The sequence below is a fragment of the Scophthalmus maximus genome, chromosome 11, assembly GCF_022379125.1.
Source record: "Scophthalmus maximus strain ysfricsl-2021 chromosome 11, ASM2237912v1, whole genome shotgun sequence".
NCBI classification, from domain to species: Eukaryota; Metazoa; Chordata; class Actinopteri; order Pleuronectiformes; family Scophthalmidae; genus Scophthalmus; species Scophthalmus maximus.
This window is the reverse complement of record NC_061525.1, coordinates 13,688,406-13,700,934: the sequence shown is the minus strand read 5'-3', so window position 1 is coordinate 13,700,934 and position 12,529 is coordinate 13,688,406. Positions and strand designations below refer to the sequence as shown.

Genomic DNA, 12,529 nt, shown 5'->3' with positions numbered 1-12,529 from the left:
GGCCACACGGGACAAATTGCAGACATGAGAACTGAGCCTCTGTGGCCTGAACCAGGTTAAGCCTCTTCATCTAGGTCAGTGTACATCGGGGCTCTTAATGAGTGAGCCAGCAGACCGATTTGATCACACCTGACCACACAAACAGAAGACTCTGGTTACAGGGGTTGTTTTCATCTGGCCATGGCAATCCACACACGGCCCACGGTGATGAGACACGGGGCAATCTGTAGCGAGGATCAGATGTCTGGACTCCTCTTCCCAACCTGGGGTGTCGTTTTGGAGTGAGATATACACCTGCGGGTGACGGCCCTTTTACGGACAATTGTGGTCGCCGACTTGGGCCTCGTGAGCGACATCAGACTCATTATTAATTCATTCCTGACTCCTTCCAGATGAAATGGGGTTGCCGAACGGGGGCCATGTGTGTGTTTAAACACGTGGCCTGTTTCTTGACAGTGAGAAACAATAAAGAGTGTATTTCTTTTTTCTTTTTGTCAGAATCACGCTGCAGTCTCTGCTTTCATGTATGGACAGCTCATTGTAAATAAAACAATGCTTGGCATAATTATATGAATAATCATATAGCGATTAGTCGTAACATGTGGATCGTTAACAGCCACAGCATTTGTAACTGTATATAGTGGCAGCTAGTGACCAGTGGCTGCAATTGCTGCTGACCTGCCAAAGCTGCTGTTTGCTGATCAACCATAACAGACCAAGATCTCACCTTTGAGGAGCTGTCCAGTCCAGCCTGTTGCCACAGGTTAGTCCTGCAGCCTCCCCGGAGCTCAAACACAACTCAGCAGGCTCCAGAAACAAGGGCACAGAGGATAATTGTAATATGTTCAAAACATAAAACCAAGTGGGCTGACGATGCTGCCCATTTATAATCTTTTAGAAACTTGAAAAAAAGAATCCACAGTTAAAGTAGACTGTAGTGATATGCAAACATAACACTTTATTTCTCAGTGAAATACATTTTCACACAAAAACAGGCTGCAAATGATTGTCAAAAAAAACCAAAATTCTCCCACAAACAATATATGATTATATCATACGTGTGCATATGCACTCATATAGGATTCAGTCATTTGAAGGGCGTTCAGCTCATCACGATCAAACTGCAGAAATAAGTACCACTCTGTTTTATCACTGAAGTTCGTTACACTTCCAACATTGCGAATGTTTATGAATGTTTTCATTTGTTTTTCATTGTTCTGTAATACTGAGAAAAACATTTCTATGCCCAAAAGCTATACATGGAAAAACTAAAATGGAAAATTCAGATATATCTTTTTATGCTCTGACTGATTTGTCAGATCTAAAGTGTGAACCTTCATGCCCTGTGCTGCTAATTAATAAAACAACAACAAAAACAACACAGCGAGTTTCTTGAATGGTATTTGTAAAGAATTAATCACATATTATTCAAAACCTTTATATTGACAGAATGAACTTTGGTTGGACTGGTTCAGACAGCTTAGGTTTGCTTTAAAATACAAGTGTTACAATGTTCTTGATATGTTAAAATTAGATTCCGTCAAAATGTCAAAAGGCTTGTCTATCGTGTTCAAGTAGTGGCTTTGCTGATGGTGAGATGACAGTCACGTCTGGGTAGAAAACAGCAGCAAGATTCAACTTGTCGGCTGTGTTTGTGTCCTGGCGGGTTTCAGGTCCGTAGGGACGTCTGCAGAGCTTTCATGTCCCTCAGCAGCATCAGATTCCTCTTGCTTCTCTCTCCTGGTCTAAGTTTGACTGCTCCTGCAGAGCAACCTCGTGTGGACACTGTGGTAGTCACTCTGACTTCGTTCCCACTGTTGTGCCTAGAATTAGCTTCCTTTCTTAACTTCTTCATCTAGAAGAGATACAAGAGAAAATTGTTAAAAAATTAAAAGTTAATTTTTTTTTGTTGTGGGTGAAGTGAATATTTTGTTGTTTGGAAACCTACCTGTGTTTTGTGTTTGTAAAGCTTACTGATCTGCTCTCCTTTCCTCTCCATTTTCAGCAGCAGCCTCTCCTGCTCCTTCTGAAGTTCTCGTCTTTCCTGGTCAGTCACACTGTCCTCCACCTGCCTCATTAACTCATCATGCTCCCTGCAACACACGCACGCACGCACGCACGCACGCACGCACGCACGCACACACACACACACACACACACACACACACACACACACACACACACACACACACACACACACACACACACACACACACACACACACACACACACACACACACACACACACACACACACACACACACACACACACACACACACACACACACACACACACAGTATATTCTCAAATGTTGTCATTCAGACAGTTTGCTTTATCAGCACAGAATAGCCCAGAATATGCCTAAACACTTTTCATAAGCACTTTCCCCTCCTGATCTATCTCAGATATGACACTCACACGCTCATGAGTCGCAGCTCTTCGTGTAGTGCCTGCAGCAGCTCTGACAGCCCCTCCCCACTAGCAGAGGAGGAAGAAGAGGAATTGTCTGAATGCCTGCGGCTTATGGCCCCACAGCCATTTGCATTGTCAGAGAGTACACGGCTGTTGCAGAGGTGTGGCTGGTGTCGCTTCAGGAGAGACAAAACTGACTGGACGTTTGCTCTGACCGAGTGGCTGCAGCCTACGGACTGAGAGAGTTAGGTAGGAGAGAGGAAGGGAGAAACGGAGAAAACCAGTGTAAGGGAAGTTCAGTATTAAAAATTAAATACCATTTTATTCCAACAATAAAAGCACATGTCCATACTACCGTTCCTGCAACAAACGGCACATCTCTGAGGCTCAGTCTGTAGTGTGGCTGCGTGTATGACGACTGCTGCGGCGAAACTTTCTGGAAAGAGAAAAGAAGCATAAACCATAATAACATCCACAGGAAGATGCTAAGTGGAGATAATATATTATTTAAAAAGTCAGGTGCTTTTTTGAGGGGAAAAAAATCAGCGATACCAAAGAATTTATCAGAAATAATGCACTTGATTGCTTTCCTACTAGACTGGGAATGACATTCACGGATGTACTAACACTGTATAGAAGCATTCACCTTTGTTGAACCATTTGCTTAAAAAAGAGGGAAAGCGACATTGATCCACCCCAGTGAAAGTCTTTACCTGTGAATTAGATTTCTTCTCTTTGGACTGCCTGGAGGACAGGCCAGGAGACACTGACTGCAAAAGGATCCTATTGGCCTCCAAACCCGTCTGTAGCTGAGGAGAGAGAAAAGGAAAAAAAACAAAAAAACTAAATAAATGATGCAAAAGCTTGTGTGTTGAAATGCCAACATTTTAATTTTGGCATAAAGTACGTAAAAACGGGAATAATCCTACTTTCAGTTTTCAGAAACATCACAACCTGCCAATAGTGAATGCAAGGAAGAAAATGAAAGAAGATAAATATATAAATAGAAATTAATGTCTCTCTACCTGATGGGCCTTCTCCTGGATGAGCTTTCTCTGGTGCTCCTCCTCCTGCAGTTTCATCTCTAGGTCACGAATCTTCATCTGACATATTCAGACACACACGGTCATTATTGTTGTATTGGAAACACAAGGAATAATTAAAAACAGATATTTTCTTACATGTCAGGTCAGTGAACGTTCTTATATCATTTTTCAATTTGGCATGATACTCTGTCTTCATATGTACCTCTGCAATGTTTTGTGTGCGCGTGAGCCTGAGATACTCCTGCTCCAGTCGCTCCAGCTTCTCCAGCTGAGCGTGCTCGGGCACCGTGTCAGGCTGTCGGTGAGCTAACTTGGCTGTATCCGAGGAAACCTGACAGCATGGGGAACAATAAATACAAATCAACACGTTTACTCAATCACACAAGTCAGTCGTCTACTAAAAGACGTTTTTTTAAGGCCTTGACTCTATAGCACCGCTAAAGACACCACGAAACACTGGGTTAACCTGCTGCTTGACCAGGTTGGTCCAGTCTGCCTTGGCATGCCGCAGCATCCTCCTCATGTGATCCAGCTGTCGCTCCAGCTTCACACAGCGAGACTCTGCAGCAGCAAGGTGGGTGATCAACACTAGGAGAAGAATGAAGGTACACCATGAGATGAACAGAGCAGAGAGATGAGGAGGAAAAAAAAAGTTACAAGGAAATTAACAGATATAACAATTACAGAACTCAATAAAATAGTTATTATATTAGTATCATAATTATATCTTAAATATATACGGACCGTGGTTACAGTTGGATGGGTCACTCGGCTCTCTCTGTGTGTCCGTCTGATTACCGAAGAGTCTCCGTGTGACTTTCTCACTCTGCAGATGTGTGCGTGAGGTATCTTTGCCCACAGTTTGAAGACCATGTTCTGCATGTCCTTTCTCCAACTCCAACCTCCTGATCTTCTCCTGGAGGTTCCTCAAGGCAGATAAGATCGCTGGGCGCACACACACGCACACGCACGCACACACACGCACGCACACACACGCACACACACACACACACACACACACACACACACAAGATGATGCATATACTGATAGAGTTCAAACGTATTCAGGAAATGGTTACGGACATTGTGTAATAAGATATGACTTTGAGGTTTGGATGGAGGAAGGCTAATGTGAAGGAACGAATAGATGTCAGGGAGGCAGCTGAGACATTCAAGTAGTGCGGCATCATGTTGCACACGTAACCATGGAGCTCAGAAACACCACAATGCCTGAATGGAAATAATGCGAGGAGGGAATACATCCCACAACCAGGATGCACACATTGAACTCACCTGTGCTGCTGGTCTCTGGGAATGCCTTGCTGGGTGACGATGACAGATGTGTGCGCGCTCCGGATGTGTGGTGCAGAGGTGTGTTGATGAAGGGCCGGTGAGCAGGATAGTCTTTGTAAGATGACAGGGACAGGCTGTCAGATACTACTCCACTGGGTGGTGGTGGACGGAGCTCCTGCACAGAAACACATCCCCAAATGTTGCACTGCACCAACAGGATATGATGGTTATTAGATTATGCTTGTACATGTTCCATACTGCCGTCTTTAATAAATCAGTAAGGGAGCTGTTGCAGTGTACTCATCTCAGCAGGACTAATACATGAGGTGCAGAAGGTGAAATAAACACGAGTTAAAGTCATGCTCTCAGTGAACCTCAGGTCGCACCATGATATTGCTGCAACATCAGCTGGTCCGAGTTGTAGCAACTGCTGCTAGGTGGCCTCCCGCGGAGCCTTGCTAACTCTAGGACTAATGCAAACCGCAGCAGACAAATCGTGTCACTTCCGTTAAGTTAAAATCAGGTGAAATGAAGGAAGGCTACCTTCTCCTGCGTAGCATCGGCAGCGGGTGCTTTTGACAGTGCCTCCATCGAAATGCAGCCACTCCAGTCTGCAAAAAAAATATATGCTAACTGTAGTTTAAAGTAAAGCTACAGTCAAGCAATTATACATTCCGTCGGACCGCTTGCTAGCTAAGCCGTTTCTGCAGCTACCAAAAGCTAATACGAGTAGTGAAGGGGGAAATATCACTTCCCAAAAAACACAAGCCAGGGTTTCTCCGAAGGGGGTTTGAATCATATTCACCTCCGCCTGGCCCGACAGGCGCTGCGCACGTGGGCGGTACGCTGCTCTTGGGCGTCTACGACGAGTCCGGCGCCTCTCTGTGACCGAAACAAACGCACATAGCTTGCTAACCGGAAATGTAGTTTCCCCCCCGCTGACAAATCTACAGTTCACAGCGGCGATGCTTACGAAATAAAACTACAATAACTGTGAGCCACGTGTGTGGGGCGGGGAGAGAGGGTTTGCAAGACTTGCCGGGATTTTAAGGTAAGTGAGGCTGTCGCGACTCTCCGCGCGTTGTAGCTCGTAGTGGACAGTTTTCACAGTTACCCGGGGACATCGGTTGACGGTTGGACGGGTCCGGTGGGAACACGTGTTAGGTTGAGTGTCTGTAACACACACTCAACCTAACACGTGTGATAAGAGTACGGAACCTCCGACTCGTGGGCGTCTAGCATAAGTGATCGCTACGTCATCATCTTCGCAGTTACCTGTCGTGTTGTTCAGTGACGAGCTGCTGTTCGCTACCACCGAACTAACTCACCACTAGCAAGCTAGCTATCAGGCTAACACACAATGTTGTGACGTGCTTTGCAGTGTATCGTATGGTGTATGTCTCACACACACACACACACACACACACACACACACACACACACACACACACACACCTGTACACCTGTACACTTGTATACCTCTGTGGTGCTAAGAATATTTTATTTTTTTGCAGGAGAAGCCTTTTTTCTGACCACCTGTCTGGTGTAAACAGATCTGTGATCACCATGTCCTCGGAAAACACCCTGTGAGTGTGTTTAATTTATTACCTCATTGGAGTAAGTTCTTAAACCAAATATATTGTATTGATTTTACTGGTTATGATCAGCGCTGTTTAAGTTTCCAGGTGAATAAGGAATAATAATGTGTGTATGCAGGTCATGTACAATGCTGTCTAATGTACTGGTATATCCAGGTTCAGAATAACCTGCCGTAGTTCTTTTTAATGACTCATTTGTGTGCTGGTTCTCTAGGGATGATGAGGATACCTTCAAGATCCTGATCGCTACAGATGTTCACCTTGGCTACCTCGAGAAGGATGCAATCCGTGGCAGTGACTCTTACAACGCGCTGGACGAGATCCTAAAATGTGCCAAGACAAATCAGGTACATACGAGTTGGTAGAAATGTCTCAGTGTGAGATTAAATGCTTTAATGGACGTGTGATTGACGTGTGCATATTTATTTGCTCGCAGGTAGACTTCATCCTGCTGGGTGGAGATTTGTTCCACGAGAACAAACCGACGCGACGATGCCTCCACAACTGCATCACAATGCTCAGGCGGTACTGCATGGGAGAATCACCAATACACTTCAACATCCTCAGTGACCAGAAGGTCAACTTCAACACAACTCAGTCAGTGCCTCTGCTTGTGTCACTCATTGCTACCAATGCTGTTTGATGAATGCTCTATTATGTTTTATTTATTTTGTTATTTACTGTATGTGTTGATGTGTTGTAGGTTCCCCTGGGTGAACTATCAGGATGAAAACCTGAACATCTCTATTCCTGTGTTCAGCATCCATGGCAACCATGACGACCCAACTGGAGTGAGTTTCTTCCAGTATTAGATAAATCTTTATTTAACACCAAAATGTGAGCATGTGTACTTCTGTGCGTCTTGTACTGTCGTATCTTTTTTGTTTGTGCATAATGGTGTCTGTCTTTCCCCAAGGCTGAAGGTTTGTGTGCACTGGATCTGCTAAGTGCGTCTGGTCTTGTAAATCACTTTGGTCACTCCCAGTCAGTGGAGAGGATAGAGATTAGTCCCATCCTCATGCAGAAAGGCAACACCAAGCTGGCCTTATATGGACTTGGTAAGTATGATTTTTGGTGTAAACTTTTGTTGCGATCTAGGTTTGATAAAGAAAAATAATGTGAGTGAAAACCAACAAAAGTTGTGTTGTGTGCATGTAGGTTCTATCCCAGATGAGCGCTTGTACAGGATGTTTGTCAACAACCAGGTAACCATGCTTCGCCCCAAAGAAGAGCAAGATGGGTGGTTTAACCTCTTCACCATCCACCAGAACAGGTGTGTGTGTGTGTGTGTGTGTGTGTGTGTGTGTGTGTGTGTGTGTGTGTGTGTGTGTGTGTGTGTGTGTGTGTGTGTGTGTGTGTGTGTGTGTGTGTGTGTGTGTGTGTGTGTGTGTGTGTGTGTGTGTGTGTGTGTGTGTGTGTGTGTGTGTGTGTGTGTGTGTGTGTGTGTGTGTCTGCTGTTGGAAATCCATTAGGAGGAAAGTGCTGTAAATTGGAGTCTTATGATAACAACTTTCAAAGCATTTAAGATGCACATTAAATTTAAAGACAGTCTTACACATATTGTATTTTCCTTGGCTTTGTTCCTAGATTGCTGTATTTAAGTGCATTGATAAAAGGAATTCTCTTGTGTTTTAGGAATTGAACAGATGTGTTTTACATGAAAACATAGTTTTTTTTAATCTTTCCAATGTGTGTCTTCTGTCCAGGAGTAAGCACGGTCCCACAAACTACATTCCCGAGCAGTTCCTGGATGAATTTCTTGACCTTGTGGTGTGGGGTCACGAGCACGAATGTTTGATAGCACCAACCAGAAATGAACAACAGCTCTTCTACGTGACCCAGCCTGGCAGCTCTGTAGCGACCTCCCTTTCCCCTGGAGAAGCTACCAAGAAGTACAAATAAACACACAAAGAATGATAGTGTTTTTAAAGTGATCAGTTGGCTACAGTAAACCACTGTTTGTGTGTGTCCAGACATATAGGGCTGCTGAGGGTGAAGGGTCGTAAAATGAACCTGCAAAAGATCCCCCTAAAGACAGTACGTCAGTTCTTCATCCAGGATGTGGTGCTGGCTGACTACGAAGACCTCTTCACACCTGATACACCCCAGGTCACAAAGAAGGTGGAGGACTTGTGCTTTGCGAAGGTAACCCTTAAGTTCTCATCAAACATGAAGAGCCAATGTAATACTTTTTGCTCAGTCCTCACATTCTATTTCTGCTCTTCTGTAGGTCACAGAGATGTTAGAAGAAGCTGAGAGAGAAAGACTGGGATGTCCGCTGACCCCAGAGAAACCTCTTGTTCGCCTGAGGGTAAGATGGACACACTTGCCACATGTGCACACACTTTCATATTCACATGTCACACATATTCAAACTCTTCAACTTCATTCCCTGTCCCAGGTGGACTACAGTGGAGGTTTTGAGGCCTTCAACACTTCTCGCTTCAGTCAGAAGTTTGTGGACCGCGTGGCCAACCCAAAAGACATCATTCACTTTCTCAGACATCGAGAGCAAAAGGAGAACATCAAAGGTCTGGCACAGACATAAAGTATACACCATAGATCAATGCACACTATTGTCTAATTGACAACATGGTTCAAACGTTGTGCTTTTAAGATGAGGTCAATGTCGACTACAGCAAGCTGTTAAAAACCACGGCAGTTGAGGGACTGAGAGTGGAGGACCTGGTTAAACAATACTTTGAGGCAGCTGAACAGGTACTGTACACACATGGATTCACATTCACAATCAGACAGCGTGTCATAACACTTATTTTTATCTACAGTATAGTCAAAATATCAGATTTTCACGAAACGAATATCATGGCCAAAGTAATTTACAATAGTGATATTTTCGCAATACCGATAAAAAGTTTAAATAGTAATAATAATAATCCTAATAATGCTAATCAGTCTAAACTCGGTCTATTGTGTGTTTTAACAAATTTTTGGAAAATAAATTAAGGTTAAAAATAAAATAAAATACTAATACCTACTAGGGTTGTGCAGATAGGTGATCGAAGATCACAGTGATCGAACATGGTCAGAGCGATCATAGTTTCATGTCTGCATCTCCTACATATAATCAACATGATAACGACTAGGGCTCGCGCGCGCGCACACAGGGTGGTGTCACGCTGATACAATAGAGCTTATAGATAGATAGACTGAATATCAGTTTCTTAGTCTCCTTAAATTTCATTTTTTTGGACTGTTAATGGGGGGAGAGAGATATTAATAATATGAAGATGAAATCAATAATTCATTTTTGTACTATTACAATAACGTCAAAACCGATATATCGCAACATTATTACGACTATTACCTGTGTATTCTCTTGTGTGTCTGCATTCCCTCACAGACCGTACAGCTGTCCCTGCTGACCGAGCAGGGCATGGGGAAGGCCATTCAGGAGTTTGTAGACAAAGATGAAAAAGATGCTATCCAGGAGCTGATCACGTACCAGCTAGAGAAGACACAGCGCCACCTCCAGGCCAGAGGAGTAACTACAGAACAGGATATAGATACGGAGGTAAGGGGGTGGGGTTTGCATTGGAAGAGGGGTGACGTAAATTTTCTATGATAATAATGTTAATAATAGAAATAAACATTATCATACAGTACGTTTCAAAACAAAGCTGCCAAGTGCTTGTATGTGTATGTCCTCATAGGAGTGCATATTTTATATTTTCAGATTCGACGATTAAGAGACTCCAAAAAGAACACAACTGAGGAGGAGAATGAAATCAGAGAGGTGAGTGTGTTGAATCTAGACATGCCGAAATCTTTGCCTCAGTTGCTGTGTCTCACTGTTAGCTCCTCTTTCATTCTCAGGCTATCAACAGAGCCAAAGCTCACCGACTGGAACGTGGCGATGAACCTTTAGACCCGGATATATCCAGCGAGTTTGCCGATGTCGCTATGGACTCTGACGAGAGCTCGGCCCCATTCCCTCCCCCCACGCGAGGACGAGGGCGAGGTGCCAGGGGCCGGGGTGGCCGGGGGAGGGGGAGAGGTGAGTTATTGTCACTGTCTGTCACAAATATGAAGTATGCATAAAAGCACAGAGGGATACAGGAGGGAAATACAGGAAAAAGAGGTTTCAAAGGTTTATTCTAGAATGTCGGCCAAGTCCAACTCAATGACTTAGAGCAAGACAGTTGCGTAATAGAATTCTCTGGACAATGACTTTCTCTATTCACACACGGGATCTATTGGAGACTTTGTCCTCAGGAGATGGCAGGGTATAGTCCATTAATGATGGTGGCAGAATAACAAAACAAATCATAAAATGCGGGGGAACAGTTATTCCACCATGAATCCATGTTCCACCGTTCATCTGTTCTTCCAGGTGCAACTGCCTCTGAACCAAAGCCAGCCAGTCGGGGTCGTTCCCAGAAATCCTCGGCAACAACCCAAAGCAGAAGCATTATGCAAGGTAAGAGAGTGAGAGATGAAGTGTGATGCTCTGTAAACATACTTAAATGGCAGACAGAAGCATCACAAAAAATGCCGGGAAATCTTGTTTTATTTTATAATGTTAAGATAAAACAAGATATTATAATCTGTAATTACCAACCCTTATCGTTTCCATCCTTCAATTTCTTCTTTTGTTTTACCTCGAATCCTCTTGTCCCTCTTCTTCACACCTCATTCTTTAGCATTTCAAGCTACATCCCAAAAACCGCCCCGTAGTCGAGCCACCACATCTTATAAAGAAGAGGAAGTAAGATCAATGATAACACCCACACTCAGTAAACACGCACCTTTGTTTTTAAAAAAAAATATATATATATATGTGTGAACTGTATCATCCGCCAACCTTGTATATCACCTTTTTCATCTTCAGGTGACCATTGATGACTCAGATGAAGACATCCCTGTCATGAAAACGACTCGACCTCCTCCAAGGTATGTTTGTTTCAGTCTTAAATTTGGAGTCCAGACCAGCCTCAAATTTTGAAAACTAATGTTTCTTGCTTTTTTTACCTTGCTTATTTACAGACCAGCAGCAGCATCGTCGTCCTTCACAAAGTACAGCTCTCAGAGCCAGAGCCAGTCATCTAAAGGAGTTGCATTTGATGACAGTGATGATGACGATGAGGTAACGAGATCAGATAAAATGACATGACATATGTCTGGGATGCAAACTATACTATTCTATGATTTTCCTCTAAATTGGGATCACTATGTAACCATGTAGTTGTCGTGGAAGTGGAACAAATACTGATCTTTTATTTATTACATTTCTTACAAAAAAATGTGTACTCCTACAATTAATAACATTATCCATCTCATATTTTTTTGTCATATGTTAACTCTACTTGAATTTAGTAACTTTTCAGTTTGCCATGGGAAATGTGTTAATACATTTTATCCTTCTCTTCTTCTCTTGTTTCAGGATAACCCATTCAAAGGTCCCAGCAATCGTTCACGGAGATAACCATGAGCGCGTCCATTCTGTAAAGCTCGTTATAGTTGAAATACCGTAATTGGTAATTAAGAAGTGAGTTGCTGCAGTTTTAGGATTTCATGTTTCAATTTCCTCTGCACTTACATCTTCCTAGTGTCGACAATAGGTAGATAAAATGGAGGTGGCTTTCAAACAAGACTTGTATGCAGTTTTCCCCTCATTTGGCAGCTGCACCAGCTGAACCTACCAAATGAAGTGCATCTGTTTCTGTGCATCAGATCTGATAAGTGCTGTTTTTTTGTCATCGGCCTTTGTAGTACTCTGATATTCAGGAATAATAAATGCTTTTGTTTTCCGCCCACATATTTTCAAATTTTCATTTGTTTTAGGTCTTTATCTCTCTTTCAAATGATGTGGCTGAAAAGTCAAGTCTAGAGTTTGTTTTGAAAGTGTAAAACATGGGAAACGTAAATGACATCTATCCACCAATGGGGGGGGGGTATACTAAAGTCCAAGGGGGTTAGGGCGTCAGTGTAAGAAACAATTTATATTGGTGTGGAAAAAAGTTGAAGGTGCGTTGCATTTATCCAACCTAGTCAAGATGCAAAGCAGATATTATTTGGCTTTACAGTGCAGTGAACTTTGAGAAGAAAGCTTATATTTGCATAATCTTTGTTCACACTTTATACAATGATTTACATCAATTCTATGCCCTGTAATTTCTTTTGATAACTCTGGGACAAAGGGTGCGTGTGTCAGTGTGATG

At 43.1% G+C, this 12,529-nt stretch overlaps 2 protein-coding genes across 10 annotated transcripts; one reads left to right on the top strand and one right to left on the bottom strand.

The window, feature by feature from the left end:
• Nucleotides 1-938: 938 nt before the first annotated feature.
• On the bottom strand, nt 939-5,686 carry cep57 (centrosomal protein 57). Of its 7 annotated transcripts, none has more exons than XM_035623067.2 (12): nt 5,558-5,686; nt 5,296-5,363; nt 4,753-4,957; nt 4,204-4,404; nt 3,926-4,047; nt 3,662-3,790; nt 3,439-3,516; nt 3,127-3,222; nt 2,766-2,849; nt 2,420-2,649; nt 1,949-2,093; nt 939-1,855 (listed from the first exon to the last, which is right to left on the bottom strand). In XM_035623067.2, exons 2-12 carry the CDS (start codon nt 5,341-5,343, stop codon nt 1,670-1,672), a joined length of 1,524 nt encoding a protein of 507 aa, XP_035478960.2. In that variant the 5' UTR covers nt 5,344-5,363; nt 5,558-5,686; the 3' UTR covers nt 939-1,669. The 7 variants fall into 7 exon arrangements, with proteins under 7 accessions (XP_035478960.2, XP_035478962.2, XP_035478958.2 ...); XM_035623069.2 differs by having other exon boundaries at nt 4,753-4,927; nt 5,558-5,683; XM_035623065.2 differs by lacking the exon at nt 5,558-5,686 and having other exon boundaries at nt 5,296-5,537.
• mre11a (MRE11 homolog A, double strand break repair nuclease) lies at nt 5,666-12,124 on the top strand. Of its 3 annotated transcripts, none has more exons than XM_035623058.2 (20): nt 5,666-5,803; nt 6,267-6,338; nt 6,565-6,697; nt 6,787-6,947; nt 7,054-7,141; nt 7,267-7,408; nt 7,509-7,623; nt 8,057-8,242; nt 8,324-8,495; nt 8,581-8,661; nt 8,752-8,881; nt 8,968-9,068; nt 9,712-9,882; nt 10,045-10,104; nt 10,185-10,365; nt 10,702-10,788; nt 11,012-11,076; nt 11,200-11,261; nt 11,355-11,454; nt 11,752-12,124. In XM_035623058.2, the coding sequence occupies exons 2-20, from the start codon at nt 6,319-6,321 to the stop codon at nt 11,791-11,793; spliced, it is 2,097 nt and encodes a 698-aa protein (XP_035478951.1). In that variant the 5' UTR covers nt 5,666-5,803; nt 6,267-6,318; the 3' UTR covers nt 11,794-12,124. The 3 variants fall into 3 exon arrangements, 2 of the variants coding, with proteins under 2 accessions (XP_035478951.1, XP_035478950.1); XM_035623057.2 differs by lacking the exon at nt 5,666-5,803 and adding an exon at nt 5,814-6,146; XR_004789847.2 differs by lacking the exons at nt 5,666-5,803; nt 11,012-11,076; nt 11,752-12,124 and adding an exon at nt 5,814-6,146 and having other exon boundaries at nt 11,355-11,441.
• The last annotated feature ends 405 nt before the right edge of the window (nt 12,125-12,529 follow it).

Bases quoted from the DNA above. Each gene is read 5' to 3' on its own strand.
- cep57 (XM_035623067.2), bottom strand. From the start codon at position 5,343: ATGGAGGCACTGTCAAAAGCACCCGCTGCCGATGCTACGCAGGAGAAG. The intron at 3,223-3,438 runs GTAGAGAGACAT...CTCTCTCCTCAG, and splicing joins TCCAGGAGAAGGCCCATCAG to CTACAGACGGGTTTGGAGGC. The intron at 2,850-3,126 runs GTAAAGACTTTC...TTCTCTTTCCAG, and splicing joins AGAAGAAATCTAATTCACAG to AAAGTTTCGCCGCAGCAGTC.
- mre11a (XM_035623057.2), top strand. The intron at 8,882-8,967 runs GTCTGGCACAGA...TGTGCTTTTAAG, and splicing joins GCAAAAGGAGAACATCAAAG to ATGAGGTCAATGTCGACTAC. The intron at 11,455-11,751 runs GTAACGAGATCA...CTCTTGTTTCAG, and splicing joins ACAGTGATGATGACGATGAG to GATAACCCATTCAAAGGTCC.